This window comes from Lissotriton helveticus, chromosome 7 (assembly GCF_964261635.1).
Source record: "Lissotriton helveticus chromosome 7, aLisHel1.1, whole genome shotgun sequence".
NCBI classification, from domain to species: Eukaryota; Metazoa; Chordata; class Amphibia; order Caudata; family Salamandridae; genus Lissotriton; species Lissotriton helveticus.
The window spans coordinates 74,776,119-74,798,350 of NC_136068.1; the positions used below are offsets into that span (position 1 = coordinate 74,776,119).

The following is a 22,232-nucleotide window of genomic DNA, read 5'->3' on the forward strand; positions in this document are numbered from 1 at the left end:
CCACCGGTACGAGCTCGATTGCGCCTTTTTGCAGCATCACCACAACTTCCTGCTGCAATAAGTGCAAGTGCTCTGCCGACATAGGACGGTGTTTTGGGGGAATGTTGGGAGGAGTGGATGTTAACTCCAAACAATAACCGTACTGGATAAGTTTTCTCACCCACCTGTCCGTGGTGATGGACGTCCAGACTGGCAGGAACTGCTGGAGTCTCCCCCCGACAGGTGTTGGATGGTCGGGGGGCAGTGACAGAGAGTCACTGTTTGTTGGCGGCAGAGGAACAGGAGTTGTTGTTCCCTCTGCCCCTGCCTTTGGCACTGTTACCTCTGTAACCCCCTCTACCTTGCTTGGGGTACGAGGATTGTGCACCACTTTTTGCGAATTGTGTTTGTTGACCCAACTGTCCTCTGGTAACACCACGTGCTCCTGAGCGACGAAAAGTGCTTCCCCTGAATTGTTGAGACTGAAGCGCCCCCATGGACTTAGCAGTCTCATTGTCCTTTTTAATCTTTTCCAGGGTGGTGTCAACATCTGGACCAAACAGTCTGTCTGGATTGACGGGCTGGTTGAGTATTGTAGTTTGAATATCGGGTTTAAATCCAGAAATGCGAAGCCAAGCTTGTCGCCTTAACATGACGCTAGTGTTAATCCCCCTAGCCGCTGTATCAGCCACATCAAGTGCACACTTTATTGCTGCGTTTGAGATGAGCTTTCCCTCTTGTATGAGCATTTCGGCCCCTTCCTTAAACTGATCAGGTAGGTGTTGAAGGAGCTGTTCTAGGGTGTCGTAATGCGCCCTATCGTATCGTGCCAATAGTGCCTGTGTGTTTGCTATACGCCAGATATTGGCAGCTTGCGCAGCCACCCTTTTGCCGGATGCCTCAAGCACTTTCGACTCCTTGTCTGGGGGAGGAGCTTCACCCGTTGTTTGGGAGTTCGCCCTCTTGCGGGCATTGGCGACCACCAACGAATCCAGAGGCAACTGTCCCCGAATATATGCAGGGTCTCCAGGTGCTGGCCTGTATTTCTTTTCGATACGTGGGTTCACCACTCTCGCCCTGGTAGGTTCCTTAAAGATTTCTGGTGCATGTTTAAGGACACCTTTGAGCATAGGAAGTATTTTAACTGTTCTGTCTGAGACAGAGTAAGTGTCAAACAAAAAATCCTCCTCTACCGGGTCAGCATGCATGTCCACATCATGATTTGCCGCTGCCCGCTCTATCAAAGCATTAAACGCTGCTGAATCCTCTGTCGGTGATGTACGTGCCCCAAACCCCTGTGGATCTTGAACCACCTGATGTCCACCTTGGTCCCCAGTATCGCCATATGAGTCCAGTTGAACATCAGGGTCATTGTCAACTGGGAAATTGTACTGGTCATCATCCTCTCCACCTGACTGGTCGGGGGAAGGTGATGGACTCCTTCTCGGTGGTGGCAGAACAGGTTCAACAAGGGCAGGAATGTCCTGTGCCGGCCTTTTCTTTTTCAGTGGAATGACATAGGATTCCAGTGGTTGGGAAGTGATTTTCCTTTTGTAGAGGGTCAATTTCCCCGTTTGGGCATCGATGTAATGCTCTGATTGGTCTTCAGAGGCGTGATGTCGATCCAAGCTTTTGTGCGTGGAAGTGTCCGACGTGTCAGCGATTTTCGGCACCGATCTGGGTGCAAATGCCTGCGGTGCCACCTTAGGTGGCAGAGAGTAGAGAAGCTTGGCCGAGGTCTTCGGAGGTGTGTCCACCGATTTCGGAGCCGACGGCGTGGGAGCTGTTGACGACAAAGTCTTTTCCCGAATACGTTTGAGGGAGTCGGTGACCTGCTTAGTGAAGGAACCAGAGGGTTTAGAAACTGACGGCCGATGTTCGGTTGCGTCGGAGTCCCTCGGTGTCGACGAGTTTTCCGTCGACGAATCTTCGTTACTAACGGGTCGCCGCTCAGTTGCAGCCTTTGGCGCCGACGCCGTTGCTGCCGATCCGGCATCTTTGTGCCGATGCGTAGTGCCCCCTGTCTTCGGGTCATGGCTTTTAGTTGACTTTGACTCGACTGTGCGCTTACTGGTAGACGCCGCAGTGGCGGCCGAAGGCGTGTCAGCAGTCTTCGAGGTCCGTGCCGGAGCAACTGTGCTTGACACTTGATGGACGTCCTTCTTAGAGGATGATTCTTTGGGCACCTTTTGCGGCGCTGTCGACTCGACAGTCTTCTTCGACTTCTGTGGGCCGGAGGTCGACGGAGTCGATGAAGGAGCAGGCTTCGCTATTTTGTGTTGGACGTCGGCCATTTTAGTTTTTGTCGAATCCGATGGTTTCGGTTTTGATTTTGATGGGACGTCGGCCATCTTTGGTGCCGTCGAATCCGAAGGTTTCGGTTTCGGTTTCGATACATGTAATGGCGGCTCCGCGTGAGTGTCCGTGGCCGGGCCAGAAGGCGGGGCCGGGGATAGCGATGCTGGGTCGTGGGTAAGGCCGAGTGGCGATCCCGTGGCCTCAGTCATGTAGCTTTCGGGGCATAGCTCTTCCTCTGAGCTATCTTCCGCGGCCCCATAAACTTCCTCGTCGTCCCCTACCTCCTCGATGTATTCAAGGTCCAGGGCCTGTCCTTCGATTTGGTCTTCGGGCTCCGCCTCGACCTCCGTCGACGGTGGAGAAATCTGAAGATGATGGCTACTGCCTTCTTCTGCGGGGTCGTCAATATGTCGTCGGGTGCCGGGGCCGCTCGCTGGGCCTCGAGGCGCGTCGCGCGCCGATGCTTGAGCGTCTTCTTTGACCTGAATTTTGAACAGGCCATGCAGTTTTCCTCGTTGTGGTCCGGCGAGAGGCATTTATTACAGACCGGATGCACGTCGATATGTGGATATTTGGATCCACAGACGGGGCAGAACTTGAACGGGCTCCGCTCCATGTTAAGTTCGTCGGGGTCTTGCTGCGACGAGAGGGCCTCGATGTCCGAAGAGTTACTCGACTCCGCAGAATTCCGGCTCAGAGAGTCGGAGGATGCTCGAGACCGTACGCAAACAATACCGACGCAGGTAACGAAGGCCTTTTGGCCTTAAGAACAAAGTGTTTCGGTTCCGACACGGAGACATCGAAACCACATCCGAACCCAATGGCGGAAAAAAACAATCTGGGGATGGAGTCGATGCCCATGCGCACTGTAGTCCAGGGGAGGAGCCACCTATCTCGTGATACTTCGAAGACTCTTCCAGGACAACAATGTGCAATCATCCGGACCCAACACTAGGCGGCGATCTATGCAATAGATATGAATTTAGCAGCCCACATGCCTCGAACCTAACACTAACCTGTTTCTTTCAGATGTGAAATTCTGACATAGATCCAGATCTCCTGAACCTTCAGTGAACACTCCCAGTCTCAATGACCCCATATCTAAGCAGACAAGAAAAATCTCAAACAGGTCTTTATTCTTAATGGTGAGCACAGCGACCATATAAATCCTCAGAATGAACATGTGAAGCAAAGGGGAGAAGCATCCTACCTTTGCCCGACATGCTGTTTAAGGCAACACAACAAGTGTCAGACATCATCAAAAATCAGTCAGATTGTCGTGAATAGTCTTAAAAAGATGAATGTACTGCAGTGTCCTGTCCCCCGGAATGGCTCAGTGTTCCGGTGCATGGAATGTTGTCGGTCTGTAGAACGTGCCTTTTCCCGTATCCCACTAGCGTCTGATGGAAGGATCAGAGAGGACCTGGAGTCTGAGCTGGAATCATCAGTAATTCATTGTAGGGTTTAGTGTTACATAAGTACTGGAACCGTGTGTGTAACTTGTAACACTAATACACTCACTCTATGCTGTAACAAAATGTGGGAAGAACACTTCTTTCTACCAGTGCAACATACACTAAAACTATCAAAAGACAGCCCAGCCCTAATGCAGATACAATGGTCTGGTGAGCATCCACTTTTCATGGTATTGCCGCACGCTCATCCCTAGCAGATAGGCATCAGCTTCCACGTGGTCATTACAGAATTGGCTATTGGCAACAGGTGGGTGTTGGGAGTCAGGGGAGGATTCCACGTTGTATGAAGACTTTAAAGTGATGTTTGTGTATCTCGTAGAGGCATCGTTTATCATTAATTTGCTCAATAGAATTATAATAACAAGTAGAGCGCTGTTACTGTTTTGTTGCTCCTAAGCACAGTAAAAAAGAGGTGTTAGTTTTACATAATTATTTATACTCAACCATATCATCCTCCAAATGATAAAAGGCTGTTTGCTTTACCAAATTCAAATTTAATTTTACTCACATGTTTAAGGCAACGCCTGTTCCATCTAGGTGGTAACTATATGTGGGAGTTGATTTGTGCACCTCTTTATTTTGTGTTACCACCCATTTGTCTGAATCTGTTGCAATGGGGAGTCGTCATATATAGAGTTCTGGAACGGTAGCAAAGCTAGAAAATAGAAAATGCCGAGGCTGGTTTTGTAGGGTTTAGGCTTGAGATTTGGTAGGGTTCCCGGAGTCTAGGGCTCAGGGCGCATTTGAGGTTGGTGCATATTGAAGTTGCTTGAAAATGCACCATTTGCCCACTTTTTCTTCAAAGTTTTCCCTGAACCCCCGTAGGTGAAGTACGGCAATTGTTATTTTATAATATATATATATATATATATATATATATATATATATATATATATATATATATATATAAATATATAAATGGTGTTACCTTTCCCCGATGTGGCTTCTGCTCTTTTCTTCGGGAGGAGTACTTTGCATAGTAGAGGGCTCCATTTTGAGCCCTCTACTTTTTAACCTGTATCTTTGTCCTTTGGCAGACGTAGCGGACAAATCAGGATTTACCCTCATGACCTATGCTGATGATTCGCAGATTATTTTTTCACTGTCCAAATCCAACCCTTCTGCTCCCTCATCTCTTAAGCAAGGTCTACATAATATTTTCAGCTGGATGTCTAACAACCAGCTGAAGTTAAATGGTGAAAAAACGGAGGTCCTCCTCCTGGGAAAAAACCAAGACCTATGGAACTCCACACATTGGCCTTCTGGCTTGGGAAAACTCCCCCAACCAGCCACCCATGTACGCAATTTGGGGGTGCTTGTCGATAATGCCCTCTCCATGAGACAACAGGCCAATAAGGTTGCCGGTCTTTGTTTCACCATTATAAAGTGGCTACGAAAAATCCTGTGGATGTTGCCCTCCGCTACCCAAAAGACCGTAGTCAATGCCCTTATAACTTCTCGGCTTGACTACGGCAACATCTTGTACCTTGGTTCTAACCAGGCGGTAATCAGGCGACTGCAACTGGTACAAAACTCAGCCGCCAGACTACTATGCAACATCCCTAAAACCTCCAGCGTATCCAAACACCTGAGGGACCTGCATTGGCTCAGGGTTGAGAACAGGATTAGGTTCAAAGCCCTGAGCTATTTGTTCAGGATTAAAGCCGGCACGGCGCCAAAATATCTTCAAGCATTGGCCCGTCCTTACTTTCCCAAACGAAATCTGCGTTCACAATCAGCAGCTACTTTTTGTGTGCCTAGGTTTAAGCTAGCAAGAATGGGTGGGAGATCCTTTTCCCCCTAGGACCCACCCTCTGGAATGCACTCCCTCCCCACATCCGTAAGGAGGAGAACTACGCCATGTTCAGGAGAAATTAAGACCTGGTTGTTTGAGAAATAAATCCTGCTTACTTCATTTCAATACACCTATCTTGTTTTGTGTCCTCGGCGCCGGGAAACCCTTGTTGGGTAGCTGCGCGCCTTATAAATTTATAAAATAAAATAAATAAATACTTGTTACGCGTTTTCCAGAAGCGCGCTACAGAAGCCCCCCCTTCACAAGTTGGCCTGGAGTCTTTGGCCCCTGCTCCGGCAAGACATTTCCTTCAAGTTATTGAATAACTCCAGGCCCGCCTTGAGCACGAGTGAATTATAGCGGTACAGCGAGGTTATTAACCTCTGCCTGGGCGAGATGCATGGTTCTTTCTGCCCCCGTGATGTGAAACCCGTGCCCAGGGCTGAAGAGGTTAAAGGGGACTCGAGGTGGCTTCGTGCACTTTCTTTCACCAGGGCCACTGGTATGCTGTGCAGAGTACCCGGCCATCTGCTGACTACTTGGACTATTCTTAGTACGACCCTGGGCAGCACCTACCTGGGAGCCACTGGTGTATCCTGGGAATTTGAGTTCTGGATCCATCCAGGACCGAGATCAACGTCAGCGATTTCAGCTGCTGAGGGGCGGAGCGGACATCGCACCTATCACAGTGCTATCAAAGCCTGTCCAGTGGAGACTTATGATTGGGACTCACCCTGCCTTTCTCCACTTCTCGCGTAATCATTACGATGAGCCGAGAGTTCTCTTGCCACACCATCTGCCAGAAGTCATTGACTGTGTCGGCGAGGCACCCTTGGCAAGCGATGAAGGTCTTGGCATACTCGTCTGGACTCACCAACCGGTTCTGCAGACACAGAAAGACAGACAATGCCCATTATTGATATGGCACTCAATACTAGAGTTTCACCTGTTTCTAAGTGCCCCAAATATTTGAGACGGATAACAAAACGAGGTACCAGATGACAAAGCCCAGGATCACACACAACTGGTCAAGTGGGAAAAATGCATTTAGAATTCAGATCTGTTGGCCACATCTCCTCCTGAGACTGAGACAGATGGACGGACAGGTGGAGGAAAGCTGAAAGTGCTGAAACAGGACGTCAACCGATGCCTCTTGGAGCCGATGGTGCACCCGGTGGGATCAGTTCTTTCTAATCCAGCAGTCGCAATGTCTCAGCGACTACAATGATCTTCCCTTACCTTGACATAGTTGGCATTGATGTAATCGGATCCTGGAACCTTGGGGTCTCCGGATTCAAGGATAACTCTGGTTTCATCAACTGAGAAAGAGGAAAAATAAAAGAAGGGTACAAAGTGAGGAGGAAAGTGTCAGTCAGGAGGCGAGGCAACTGGAACTAGGACCCAGGGTGGACACAGGCATCAGAAAGAACACAGGACACACTATTAACAACGACCTTTCCTGGAGTCCCTCACAATATGTTTAGGAGCTCTCGTCAAAGCAGATCTCATTGGCGCAGCTATAAAGCTAGATAAAGAGTGTCCTAGGTGTTTTTATGCATATCTGATAGACATCCTCAATGATAGACATCCTCGTATCAGCATCCTCCTTGGTACTGACGTAGGGGTATGTCAGAGGTCTCCACATTGCTCCTACAACCTACTTCTGAGCTCTCCTCAAGTTCAAAATCACATGTATGAGACCACCTTAATCAGCTGTGGCCCATCCATACGGGCGGAAAATCCTCACCTTTTTGCGGAGAATAACAGTGTGTCAGGCTAAGCAAAGGTCATCCTGACAGACACCCTTTTGTTCAGGCAGCGAGGAGCTAGACATGTGCTCACTGCGTAGGCTCCTGGCTTCCTGTGCTGAAATTTGTCAGGTTGAGGACTTTACAGCTCTGTTGGCGTGCCCTCCTCAGCCTGGCAAAAGTGCCCCGAGGCCCTCCCCCTCATGACAAGGGGGAACATCACTGATTGCCCTGACAGTTTTAAGCCATGAAGTGCCCAGGGTCGATTGACAGTCAGTGACACCTCGTCACACGGTGGGGTGGGGTAAGCATGTCTCACTGACCTCATCCCAATCTGTGACGAGTGAGGGACTGCTGCTTCGTCTCATTGGCCAGTGAGAGAAGGCAGCAGTCCCAACCCTCCTGGGACCTTCGAGGATGTTCTCTACAGGAGCTGAAGGGCAGGTAAATTTTATGTTTTTGAATGTTTGGTGCGTGTTTGTGTTTATGCATTTATGTATGAATTTGTTGTGAGTGAGTGTTGTCAATGCGTGTGTGTGTGTGTGAACGTTTGTGACTGTATGGGTCTGAGTGTATATGTGTGTCTGGCCCTCCCTTCCCCCTGCAAAATTACTGTCTGACACTGGCTCTAATACAATTTCCCCAAATCTGATTACTTGTGTGAGGGTGTTAATGGCAGGGTTGGACAAGCCTATAAAGCAATATGGCAATGGCTGAAGGGCTGGTCTGATAAGTCAGTTTGAGTGCTGCTTTTTGTCTGCTTGAGGGCCTGTTTTATGGTCTGACTGGTCTTCTGTACTATGGTTTTCTCAGATTTTACCATACACATTGCCTGCAGCAAGCACAAACGCATGCAGTCTCCCACACATTGTAAAACACTTACACAAACTGTCTTTACACGCTCAAAACGTGCCTGATTAGCAAATGTGGGCTACTTTTCTAGCTATCTGATTCGCTAATGGGAGTCACTTTCATTTCGGGGGCGCCCAGTCTGAGGATCTTCAATGCATGATGATCAGGTCGAGATAATCCAGATTACTTCAGCTTGCAGAAACGTTCTCAAGTGTATTTAGTTAGTTTGTGACCTCACACTAGGATTCAGGGCATACCAGAGACCGAGGCTCTGGCCACTTTGTTCCTCCTTCTATATTTTATCAATGTCAACACTCATTGAGTGATCAGATGTGCAGCTGTTGAGTGTAACATTATGTTGGGTCACAACACAGTGCTAATACCTGTCTTCTGCCTCAGTTGGCCTAGACTATGGTGCAGTGAAAGCAGAAGACGGTATAAATGCCTCGATTGCATATAGTATTCCAATTCCGTTTTCTTCATCTTCCTTGTCCTAGTCCTTCGACACACCTTTCCTCCCACTGCTGGTTTATGGCTGTGTTTTGATACTCTGGTAGTAACGTAGGAAGAGTTGGTGGACCACAGCCTTCCATGTTGCTCCCCGTGCAGTCTTGAGTTGCTAAAATAAGCTGCATGCGTCGCCCCTTATGCAGGTGACCTACTGATATTTTTGACAGACCCTGAGGCCTCTGGACCTTGTATGCTCCAAATTCTCTGGATTTTTTGGGAACCATCAGGACTCTTCATTAACACCGCCACAGCTACGATCTTCCCTGTCAACCCCTACCCCTACCCCTGGGACCTAGTCTCGGCTGCAGACATTCAGGTGACTACACAGGGTTTCGCTACTGGGGAGTCTTCATCTCGCCTACTGCTCGAGACCTAGAAGGACAACATACAACTACCAATTGATGATTTGATTACAGATGTCAAAACGTGGTCGGTCCTCCCAATGTCACTCTTAGGCCAACCAGCCATTTTTAAAATGGTGTCCCTTATATCAACTGCAGAACTACCCGTAGGATATACCAAGTGCCCTCTTTGATAGGGTTAACGAGGTGCACCGCAGATTTCTATGGAACAAGGCCCTTCCACCCATAGGCTTGACTAAATGCTTTAAGTCTGCGTTCAACGTGGCATCACAGCAGCTGATATCGAAACATAATATAAGGCACCAATAAATGAATAGCTGCAAGATACCTGGGATGACCCTGCAAATGCAGTACAAAAATGGGCACTCAGGGTACCTCAAGACTTCGAACTATTATGTGGCAATCTACAACACCACTCCTCCCGCAGGTGGCTAGAGTTGTCCTCAAACTGTGGAGGTCTACCATGCATTATATGGGGAGGCACAATAAGCTGAATGAGCAGACTCCCCTATGGTTGGGCATGGTTCTGGCCCAGGTGGCTGGTCTTTTTTTGTTTTTCAACTTCTTTTGATTGCTCATTTGAAATCAAGAGCGAACAGTCTAACAAAAGCATATTGTTACAACACCAGAACATGCTCCCTCCGCTTTTGACTGCATTCTTCCTGCATTTACAACAGACAGCACAACCCAACATACATCTTTGAATGCAGCTCACTGCTCTTGACACCCGCCTGGTCTCCAGCATGATGACCCCTGGTGGCCGGCCTTGAGGACTTTGGAGAATAGGACCTCATTGGAATCTCTATACTAGGGGATGTAATGGAGGAAGCTACCCTTAAATTCTACCAAACCCTACAACCAGAATTTAAACACTAAAGCAGCCAATTCTTACTCTACTTACAACTCCGACATGCTTTGACCCCCTACATCATGGTTCGGCAAGTATTACTGGAACTCATGGCAGAGCTGCAAATGGTGGCTTTGGGGGACCACGGGGAATAATAGATCACCTGTAGGATAATACACCACACACCTGATTCCTTTGGGGTCCCACGCTCTGCCGGCCACCTGACCTAGGTCTGCTCACTGATGAAAAGTGAACAGGCGCCAGAGCCACCCACAAAAAGCGACAATCTCTACCAGGTTCAGACTAGTGCAACTAAACTGCCTTCATAGGGTTCACTTTACTAGACACAGATTATGGCATATGGGTGGATAGCCTCCCCTGACTGTCTCCGATGACTGGCACCCAACGGAAACCTGCTTCATACCACTTGGAGCAATCCCAGAATATGCCCACTCTGGAGACAGGTGATTTCTTGTTTGCAGGGAGTGCTGTGGTGGCCCATACCATATGACCCCAGGCTAACCCTTCTAAACCTAAACATTACCATTGGTGGGTACAGTCATATATTAACACTAATTTGATTGGCACTCACAGTAGCTAAACAGGATATTGCCCGTCATCAGAAAAACGAAGTAAAATTCTCCTTTTCCTCTGCTCGGTTGATCAGAGGGAAAGGGGAATAGAATTTTGTATGAGTGTGGAGAAGACAGTTTATGAAGTTAGTGGAGGCCCCAGGAAATAACTTAAAATATGGGTATCTTGGGCTAGAAACGTACACTGGGAGAGAAGAGCACAGGGAGCAGGTGGAGTCTGATGGCATGCGCCTTTATTTCTTTAGTTTTCGCTTTCTTTCTGTTCATGTGTATGCTTCCAGTAATTAAAAAATCACTAAAATGTGTTATAAGCCTGTGCAGGCGACCCATGCCATTTCATAATGGATGGGGATGTGGAATGAGAGAAAGGAATGGACTGAAAGGGTTCAAGTAGGCCCAATTAAGCATCACACAACCATTTTGAGTAAAAAGTCGACAAGTTCCCTAATTGAGTTCAAATAGCAATATATATGATTTGTAAAAGAATAACATACATACATTTCCAGGACTGCTGTCATTTAGGAGTGACAATATGTAAATATGTGCAAGAATGAAAACAAGTAGCCAATAACCAGCAACACTCACTATTTTAATGAGATGTATGAGGTTGATAGTGAGCATTTGGAGTCGGAGGAGCCACGTCACTGGCGATGCTGCTGTCACCTCCCCCAGTGGCTGGCGATAGTGCTGCTGGCCTCCCCCTGACGTAGATTGAACAGGACTGCGGGGGTGACGAGGATCACCGCACTGCAGGATCCACCGGCAGTCTAGCGCTGCCCGGTACTTCAACGGGTCTGAAGGAGGGTGGCAGCGAGCAGCAGCGATGCTCCGACTCCAATCACAGCTCGCTGTCCCGCCACAGGAGACTCCTCCTCTTTCACAGGAACAGCTAATGTATCCGTAGCATGCGCAGTACCATCCTGCATGATGCCTAGACAGTATTGCATAGACCATGTTGTGTGACACACCTACAGGCGGCAGCCGACAGACTAACGTGTCACGACACACCGTCTGGAAGGCACTGCCCTAAGGGATGCAGCTTTTTAGTTATTTAAATATTTTTTTTCTCTAGCTTATGGTCTTTTTATTTTTTGTATTCTGAACACCATGCCTAAATAACTTCACATCTTGTTTTCAAAATGTGTGCACATATGGATCTGAAGCGGATTCTATGCTGAAAACTTTGAAAAATATTTGAATTCAATTGGATGAAGAAGTACACTTGCAGTTGGTCTTTCCAGCAAGTACTGGGGCATAGGGGCTGAATGGAGATGGTCATATGCACAAACGCTGTATGAAAGCTGTGTGCTATTGGTTCTGCAGTAGGAAGTTATGGGGGGTCACAAAAGGTGTACTTTATTAGAAATTAATACATGGAATTAATGTTAAATAAGAGAACTAAAAGGTTTGGCGACGAGCCATGCCCCATCAGCCCTGGAATTGTGGATGGGCAGCGTAGGGTGTACTCAATACTGGTTTGCCACATCAAAAGTCTGTCTGCAGACACAAGGGTGCAGGACACAATACAGGGCACAACCACAAGGACATGGCCCACTGCCAATACTTCCCAATCACAATCCTATCACAAGCGCTCCAAATCCATGTATATTTTTTGTTAGAGTTTGTCTCTGAGTGTGTTATTGGTTTGGTAGTGACAATATCCTGCCACTTTTAGCTGTTTTTAATTTTTATAAGGTTGATTAACCATAACATTATTAAATGTACATTTTATATCAGAATGCTTCATGTTTTCTTAGAATGTAGTTTGGCAACTCTGCATAATTAGCTTTTTCATCTTTTACATTTGCCGTTTCTCTATTAGAGGTGTGAGAGCTGATTTCTCTCTCTATTAAACACATTACAAATTGGGCGTGTTGTGTTTACAACTATTCTTCATCTTGCACCAACGTCACAAACTATCATGTGTAAACGTTGTTCTTCTCGTTCCAAATAAAGAATTGCGAGGCTCTCCCTAATAACAGAGAATGTTCCCAGAGACCTGTCTCCCTCTGGACCTAACCAGGGACATTCGAACTGTGCCAGGCCAGTGCTACACAATGTATCAATTGGATTGCCTGAATAAACTGTGACAACCTCTGCAGACCTAATCTAGTACTACAAAGAGAGAAACTTCAAATGTATTCTGAGGAAAACTGTTTCTTCTTGCTGACTCCCTATTGGTGCATATCCTGAGAACCATACTGTAGAACCTATGAATGTCTTTGTCTAAAGTCCTATGAAAGGACATGTTGATTTCTATGTACAGGAGACCCTTTGCCCCAGCTTTAGAAGGCTAATCTATGCCGGATTTCACTTAGAACTGTACGGAGTTCTTTGAACTTGTGATTTGTATGCTTTCCCGCTGATGTAAATCTGCCTATTATTTCCTTATAGAAAGCTTTGAAACGAGTATCCCTTTGTCTGTCATTCTTAAAAGAATGTGTATCGCTTGCTACCGAGCTTAATCAATTGTCTGAAGGTGAGGAGTCCAGTAGGAAAAAAACAAAGTCCATATCTGGGCTACTCCACTCACAGTCCTAGCAGTTGGCGCGCCCCGTGAGCGGGATTTCAGGATAAGTGTTCGTGCTGACAGAGGCTCAAGAAATGAAATTTTGTTTGAGAAACAGCATTTCAGAGTTGATTGTTTCTGAAGCCTCTTACAGTTTTCCTGCCGAGGGAAAATTGTAACGTTCTCAGGTGTGTTCTCAAAGCCCCATAGATGGTAACCCCCTGCCCTTCCAAGTCCGAATAACATCTTTTAAATAAATAGTTTCTGAAATCTAGCCTATTCATTTGAGAACTAAGTAATGGAGGGCACAGTGAAAAATCACATGTATTCTCAGCCAGTCAGGTGATTCGGTTCTTGCACCAACATTGCCATTTTGAAAATCACAAAAAGCACTTGAGCAATCAAGGGAAAGTTTGTGTTTAAAAATATAGTTATCTGAGCGCGCGACGCGGCAGTTAAGATGGCCGCTCCTCCGTGAGCTCCGCAACCTCGGCGGCGCTTCAGGCACGAAGGTATCGCTTTTGGCTGGCGTATCCTTCCAGAAACGGCGGATTCGGAGGTCGGAACTCCTCCTGCGACCCAGGGTATGCTTGCTGCCCTTGGCGCCCATTCTTTCACGGCGCAAAATGTAAAAAACTGACTTTTCCGATAACAGCCGCCATTTTGTCTCTCTGTCTGCATTTCTGCAATTTTTGATGGCATCTTAAGCACGGAGGACTCGCTTAAGGACGGCGTTTTCTTCAGGAAACGGTGTTTTCAATGTTGGAAATACTTCTTTCGGTCTGCTGCTCTCTATGTTTTCTTTTTTATTTCACATAGTGACATGTGAAAAATGATTTTTCTGACAGTGGCCGCCATTTTGTCTTTATTTCCTTATTTTCACTCGTTCTTTTTTTAACAACAAGGAAAAAAAAAAGAGAAGAACCAAGTGACCTCCACCCTCACTGTTCTGGACTTTGTGCCCTCTTGACTCCTCTTTGTGGCGCCTATATCTTTGCAAGTCCTATTTTTTCACTTCAGTGGCTTATGTACTGCTCATATTTGTATTGCCTTTACTTCATGTGGTGCTCTTTGTCAGCAGACTTACGGAACATTATCTGACTCTGTTATTTTCACGGCCTAGTGGGAGCTGCTGCTCGCTTTTCATGTTTATTGCTTTTTTGGCTGTTTTTCAACTTTTTGAGGTGGTCTTTTTGGATTTTGCTGTCATTGGTGCATTTGCGTGAGGTGCTCGTTCATTTCTCTGTATTGAGCTCCCTGCTTCACACACAATGGAGCCTGCGCAGAACTCTAAGGCTTCTTCTGCAGCCCCTGCGGTACGCAAGGATTCTACCACTCCTGGTAAGCGCTTAAAAAAAGACTCTCCTTCCAAGTCCCCACCTCCTGTAATGCTTGAGGACATCATGGAGGAGCTTCGTCATATTCGCCCCTTCATGGCGGACACCACCACAACTCTGCAGAGACTTGACGAAAAATTGTCTACTTTAGACGAAAGGGTAACAGATGTTGAGCAACAGATTAGTGATGCTCGGGATGTTGCCGCCAAGGTCGTCAGTCTCACCAAAGAAGTTGAAATGCTTAAAAAAACCTCTGAGGATTTGGAAAATCGAAATAGGCGCAATAACCTGCGCATTTATGGTGTTCCAGAAAATTCGGAGGGGTCTGACATCATCCACTTCTTGAAGTCTCAGGTCCTGCCTATCACTGGTATCCATAAACATTTGGATGTTAACATTCAGAGAGCGCACCGCCTTGGCCCTAAAAACTCTTCTGCTTCCTGGAAGCCCAGGGGTATAATTGCATATTTTTTCCTCTACTCAGATCTAATGTCTATTCTTCATTCGGCTAAACAGCATAAGCAGTTACTATGGTCCGGTCACAAGTTATTTTTCACTCAAGATGTGTCAAAGCAGACTGCTGCCCGCCGTAAAGAATTTTTGGAATTACGACCCACGCTCTGCGCCATGAATGCTAGATATGGGCTCATCCATCCGTGTTTCTTCAAGGGCACGTATAAAGACAGATCGTTCAGCTTCGAGGATCCAACAGATCTACGCAAGTTCATCAACACTCATAAAGAAGATACTATGGAACATAGTGGCTCTTAATGTTTTTTTTGTCTCCATTCTATTGTCCTCTGAATTTTTTTTTTGCTACACCTTTTCTTGATATAACGTGTTGTTTATTCTCTTCCCTTGTTTTTTAGATATATATTCCGAGTGTTTGATCCTACCTCTCCTTCGTTTTGTTGTCCCATCGTGCGATTTTTCTGTCACATCCTAGTACGCCGTCTTCCCTCATGATTGTCTGGTAAGTCTCCTTCATTTGTATTATCTTGTTGGGATTTGTCTCAGCTTGTTCGTCTTCTTTCTTTTAACTTCTATGCTCCTTTTTATGAGGCTCTGCTTCAGACTTTTTGTTTTGTTGTGCGGCCGTCTTTCCCTGTTGCTCCCGCTCTCACCTCATTGTCTGTTTTGCTCCTGATGTGTATGGCTAAAACCCTTTGGTTTTTTGCCATCCTTTTTTTTTGGTCTCACCTCATGGGAGTTTCTGTCTCCCATTCTTTTCTCTCTCTCTTTCTCTTTTACCTTTTTTCACTTTCTTTTTTCTCACTTAGCCTTTTTGGTACCCTCTTATTGCTCACTTTTCTTCGGTCTTCCTTGGTGCTTTTACTGTTGGAGTGTTATCTCCCTCTCTTTTTCACCCTTGCTCATTTTCGCTTTTTACATACTTTTTTTTCCTGCTCCTTTTCACTTTCTTCTCTATCTTCCATTAACTTTCTTTTACACTTCTCTTTCATTTCTATATCACGCTCTAGATGAAAGGTCTTAGAATAATATCCTGGAATGTTAAAGGACTTCGCAATCCGATTAAAAAACAACGTTTTCTTTCTCACTTAGCGAGACTAAAATGTCAGATTGCTCTCTTGCAAGAAACGCATTTAACCCTCCAAGATTTACCCTCATTGCGCAAACAATGGGTTGGAACAGCTTTCTGTTCTCCAGCTGTTCATCACAAAAATGGTGTTGTTCTCTTGTTTCATAAATCGTTAAATGTTCAAGTGTTGCAAGAATCACATGATACTAATGGTAGATGGTTATTTTTGGAATGTATTATTAACAATGTTAAACTTTCCTTTTGTAATGTGTATGGTCCGACTGGAATCGACAATGTATTTTGGAATGATTTTTCCTCCCTCCTTTCCTCACACTTATCTGAAGACCTCATTTTGGGGGGTGATTGTAATCAGCTCATGGATCCCTTTCTAGATAGGAAATCGAAAACTAGGTACACTCCCACTAAAATGCAAAAGTCTTTTCACAAGGCGAGACTATCCCACCCTGACTCCCTTGAGTTCTCCTTTTTCTCCCCGGTTCATGCCTCACATTCACGTATTGACTACATATTTCTTACCCAACATGCTTTTCAGTTCATGATTAATTCAGAAATTGGTTCTATCCTTATTTCCGATCATGCCCCTATTATCTTGGATATGGACTATCCTTCTCCTATCTCCACTTCCAAACGATGGCGCTTCAACAATTCTCTCCTTTTAGACCCCTTATTTGTAGAGCATTTGTCCTCGTTCATGACGGAATTTTTCCATACTAATCTTCACTCTGTTTCTGAATTTCACTTTGTTTGGGATGCTTTTAAGGCCGCTACTAGAGGTTGTATTATTGACTTCGTATCTCGTAAGAAGAAGAAAGCCATAGCTCAATCCACCCACATTCTTAAACAAATTAAACATTTGGAGCACTTATATTTCACTACCAATTCCCCTGACACGCTGTCTTCTCTTATTCAAGCCAAAATGCCGTTTAATAAACACTCATGGGACTCCGCATCTAATAATCTTCTTAAATTTAATGCAAAAATGTATGGCGGCCGCAATAAGGCGGGGAAAGCGCTTGTCAATTATCTTAAAATTAAAAAACAAAAGACCAACATTATTTCTATTACGGATTCTCAAGGTGTCTCTCATTCTTCGGATGCTAAAATTCTTGATTGTTTTGTTGAATATTATTCTAATCTGTACACTCCAGAATCCAATCCATCTTCAGCACAGATTGATTCCTTTTTTCACTCAATCCCTAAATCCCCTTCAGATGCTGTTGATCTCTCCTCTTTAGATGCCCCTATCTCCGACACGGAAATACTTAATGCCATTACTCTTTTACCCAAGGATAAAATGCCCGGCCCAGACGGTTTTACAGTGCGTTTCTATTTGCATTTTAAATCTATTTTAATTCCACACCTACTTTCCTTAATTGATTCTTTTCTTGTCCAAGGCGAATCACAAGGTTCATTTACTCAGGCCATGCTTTGTCTCCTTCCAAAAAAAGACAAAGATCCCACCTTATGTAAAAACTATCGGCCTATCTCCCTTATAAATACTGATTGTAAAATTTACGCGAAAGTCTTAGCTTTGCGGATTAATCAAATCATCCCTGATCTCACTAACATTTATCAATCTGGCTTTGTCAAGGGGCGCTCCATTACGGATAATTCAAGAACCCTTCTTAACATTATCAATCTTGCTTCTAAAATGAAATCCCCTATTGCGGCTATTACATTAGATGCCGAGAAGGCCTTTGATCGCGTCAACTGGGACTTTATGTTTGGGGCTTTACGATGGCATGGCTTTAGTCCTCCTATTATTCGCTATATTCGTTTACTTTACTCTGCCCCCTCTACTTCCATTTGGGTCAATGGTGCTCAATCTAATTCCTTTTCTCTTCATAGAGGCACTCGACAAGGTTGCCCTCTCTCACCCCTTTTATTTGTCCTTGCTTTAGAACCATTTTTGGAAACAATTCGTCGCTCTTCTTCCTACACTGGTTTTCTATATAAGAATGTTGAGATCAAATATACAGCCTATGCAGATGATATTATGCTTTATGTTTCTAATCCATCCACTTCTTTACCTGCTCTTTTTTCCCTGTTACAGGCTTATTCCTTAGTTTCTGGATATAAATTGAACATTGACAAGTCCGAGGTTTTACCTCTTAATAAATTTGTCTTTCTCATCTCTTTCATGGTTCTGGTTTTGAATGGAATCCTACTCATATCAAATGTCTTGGTATTCTTTATGCCAACACCATCAGAGAAACTATTAAAATTAATCATAAGGATGTTCTAAACAAACTCACTTCCCTTATAAATGGTTGGTCTCCCCTCTTCTTGTCCTGGTGGGGCAGACTTGCAACGGTTAAAATGATGTTACTCCCTATCGTTAATTTTTGTCTCTCAATGCTCCCTATCTCCCTTCCACTTTATTTTTTCAAATCCATAAATCGTTTGCTAACCAAATTCTTGTGGAATAATCGTAAAGCTCGTTTATCTCTTGCTCGCTTACAACAACCCAAACACTTGGGTGGAGTAAACTTTCCCAATATTTCTCGTTTCCATTCCGCTTTTACTCTTAAACAGATATGGTCGTTTCTGGATGATTCTGCCTCTTCCTCCATCACTGCTTGGAGCTCTTTAGAACTCGAACAAATTTCCCCTTTCTCTTTTCTTGAAGCTTCTCGTCTCACTCACCCGCCGGCACGTTTTCTTGCCCCTACTCTCAAACATTCTAAGACACTCTCTTTATCTCTTTTCCGCTCTTTTTTATCGCAAGCTGAATTACATTCCCTTACTCCTATCTGGTACAACAAATCCCTTAAACTTACTAACAAAGCACTATTTTGGAAAGAATGGATTGATAAAGGCATTATGACTTATTCTCAAATACTCAAAGACAATACACTTCTTACTTTTCCTCAGATTTGTGATACTTTCCATATTTCTCATGCACACTCGTCTCAATATCCTGCTTTCAATCATCTTCTTATTGATTTCATTTCACAGCAATCCTCATTACCCACATCTCCTCCAACTACTCTCTCTTTGCCAAACTTTTCACTTCCCCTTAAAGCAGCTGTAATTTATAAGACACTTCTTTTCCCCAATGTTGCTAGAATTAAAGCTAAACTTGAGTTACTCTGGGAACGGGACTTAGCTCAGGAATTTTCCTTTCCGACATGGGACGCTATTTGGTCTAAAATACATACTGTTTCCCGTTCAGCTAGTACTACACAGACATTTTATTTTCTTTATAACAGACTTTTTTTTACACCTTATGACTTATGCAAATTCAAATTACTCGAGTCTCCAAATTGTTGGTCTTGTTCTCATAATGCTGCCGACCTCATGCACATGTTTTTTTATTGTCCCCTTTATTAACTCTTTCTGGTCGAAAATCTGGTCGCAATTGAACACAATTTTGAACACTACTTTTCCTTTTGAAATTGTACACATTTTCTTAGGTGGTTCTTCACCTATTTGGGATTTTCATTGTAATTTGCGTACATTTATAGACCTTGCTATAGCAATTTCTTTCCAGGTCATCACCACCAACTGGAAGGACACTTCTAAATTATCTTACACTGCCTGGTGGAACTTGCTTTGCCATCACCATAGACTGGATCGTGCCTTTGCCACCACGACTGCTTTACTAATCAAAAGGGATTTAATATGGCTGCCGTTAACTGACTTTCTTTCTAGACATGTTTGATGTTTGGCTACCATATGATGCACCCTACTCTTTTGTTTCATTCTCCTAATGTTGTTCTTTTTTCATTTTTATTCACTGTATGAGCTATTTTGTTAGGCTATTCCCATTCTCTTTTCTCTCTCTCTTCTTTCCTCCTTTTTCCTCTTCTCCTTCTGTTTTCTCTCTTTTCCCCCTTTCTTTTTCTTTTTCTCCTCCCTTAACACAAAATCTTTAAAAGCTTTTTCCCTTAGTAATGTTTATGGGTCCCTGTTGAGGTGCCTCATCAGTTTTACATATTGTTACTTCATTTAAATTCTATTAATTACTTTTTTTTCTCTCTTCTGTACTGTTGTTTACATTGATTATTTACTTCAATAAAGCTTTTTAAACTTAAAAAAATATCTAGCTATCTAATCAGTTCTGAAGCTGAACCATACAGATAGCGTTAAAGTTAAGATGTCAACTCTCTATTGTACTTATTTACTCCGTAGATAGCTCAAAAATGACTGCCCAGGTTTACATCAAACTAAAAAAAGATCACAGGTGGACCGATCCCTTCGTCTCTGCCACTCTGTGCAGATTTTGTTGCAATCTTGAGTGAAACTTATTCTTATAATTATAAGGGAAAAAATAAAATTTTGTCACACCTGCACCCCTTTTAGTTTCATCCCTCATTAACCAATCTCTTTGAAATTTGCAGAAAACGACCAGCGTTGGGTTAAAGTGTACTTTGTAGAACTAATGTGTACTTTGTAGAACAACTTGGAGACTCAAAACAAAGGGGACCAAAGCTATAAGGCATTAAATAGCACTTTTCGCTGATCCATAACTACAGATCCGCTCTCTGATAAGCACAGGTACATTCAGTGGTCTTACATGGACACAAGAGCTCAGATCTCCTACACACATAGGCTCAGAGCTCCTTCATGTCTCATAGGTGAGCACCACACCTGCCGTCCATACTCACACGGTAGGATGTTCTTGTACCGGTTTTTGCTCTTGTTCTCCGGCCGCTGTCCTTCAGAGCGGTCTCGCAGCTGCTTGGCCTCCTGCTTCTGTAAGGCCTGGAAGCCACCAAGATGACGCAGAATGTGAATTAACCAAGGAGCAAGAAATGTGATGGGGCAAGAGTAGAAGGAAGTAGGCGATAAGAGGACAGACTAGAGGACGAGAAGAGGATATAGTGAAGGATAGAGAGCAACAAAGGGAAAGAGGAAGAAATAGTAAAAATACCATCAAAAAAACAAACATTTAAAGAGACACATACCATGGGCAACCAAAGAAGAGCAAACATGCACAGTCATGGCGTGGATGACTCGGGTGCTAACCGTTACATCACATCTATAAGAAATGCTGATCTATGTGCAACTGTTGGAACTGATACCTCAACAGAATTAGCTTAGGACCAAAAGCAATGGGGTGATGGGTGGAAAGTGCAGATGGGCATGAGAGGGCCAGACAAAAAGAGACAGCAATGAGATCAAGAAAAGACTAGATTAGGAGAAGGGAGAGTGACGAACAGAGATAAAGAGAGGGGAAAGACAGGAATGAAAGATGAGAGGGAGAGAGAGCTAGGAGGAGAGATGGAGTAAAAGAGCAAGAGCAGTGATGTAAAGCCCCTAAGGTTCAACTCGATTTTAAGAAGGCTCCCGTCTCCATCTTGAGTTATGGGAGTAGCTATTTTCTCAATATTAGGTCATGGGTGTCACCATTTTCTCCCAATTTATGCAGAATCATTATCATGTCTGCCCTTAACGCAGATGTTGTCTGACCGTATCATTATAAGGACTGTGAAATTGTCAAGTCATTCAAGCAATGACATAGATATCACACCTGATGCGACACCAGTCAGGTATAAGTGTCAAGTTATCAAAATGTCAAGGTCAAATAAGAGCACGCAAGGACATATAGTCGAAACAGAATAGTCTGAATTGTTGTCCATTTACCTTTTAGGATCATCAGGATATGTCTGGAATATACACCTTGATGCAAATAGCCTATGTCAGAAGCTCCTGAACTTATGTACGAAATCCAATCCTTTATAAGAGATAGTATAAAGGGACTGCCACTTGATCATTTGCTTGTCAGGTAAGGTTTTCTGCCCAGATTATCGCACCAGATAATGCTGGAGCCGATGCGGACTGCTGCTAGAACACCAAGAAGTTGCTATATCGCAGCTGATGCAGATAGTGAGCAGAAGCCAAGGACAAGCATTTACAATGCAATGGTCTCGCCATTGTTAAAGTTAGAGCTATTGGCATTGCTCATGACATTATTTTTATTTATGTTTTTGTTTTTAAAACATATAAATGAATGGCATTGTCATTTACAATGCCAATAGCGTAATCTCTGGCAAATGGAGACCTATTGCATTTGCACCCACACAAATTAACAGCTTCAAAACGAATCACATAGAAAACACATCACACACACACATATCACACATCACGTATATCACGCACACATATCACACACACGCATCACACACACACACACATATCACACACATATCACACTCACACACACACATCACACACACACACACACACACACTCTCGCTCTCTTTCCTCAAGTTTTGTAAACACAAAGCTTTGGTCATGAAAGAGTGTCCTCGCCGGGACTATGAAGATGCAGGAGGCCATCATGCCTATCAACTGCATGAACACTCTCGCTGGTAGTGAGTGTTGCGGCCTGAACCTCTGGATCAGCGACTGAATGTTGTC

At 44.5% G+C, this 22,232-nt stretch overlaps 1 protein-coding gene across 2 annotated transcripts in view; it reads right to left on the reverse strand.

The window, feature by feature from the left end:
- The window catches only part of LOC144768103 (tyrosine-protein phosphatase non-receptor type 6-like), a 203,922-nt gene that overhangs the window by 57,501 nt on the left and 124,189 nt on the right, over positions 1 to 22,232 (reverse strand). For both annotated transcript variants that reach the window (XM_078651503.1, XM_078651502.1), the window contains 3 exons: positions 20,477 to 20,573; positions 6,787 to 6,866; positions 6,281 to 6,430 (listed from right to left, as the gene is read on the reverse strand). In XM_078651503.1, the coding sequence (XP_078507629.1) occupies positions 6,281 to 6,430; positions 6,787 to 6,866; positions 20,477 to 20,573 (327 nt within the window). The remainder of the gene's footprint in view (positions 1 to 6,280; positions 6,431 to 6,786; positions 6,867 to 20,476; positions 20,574 to 22,232) is intronic.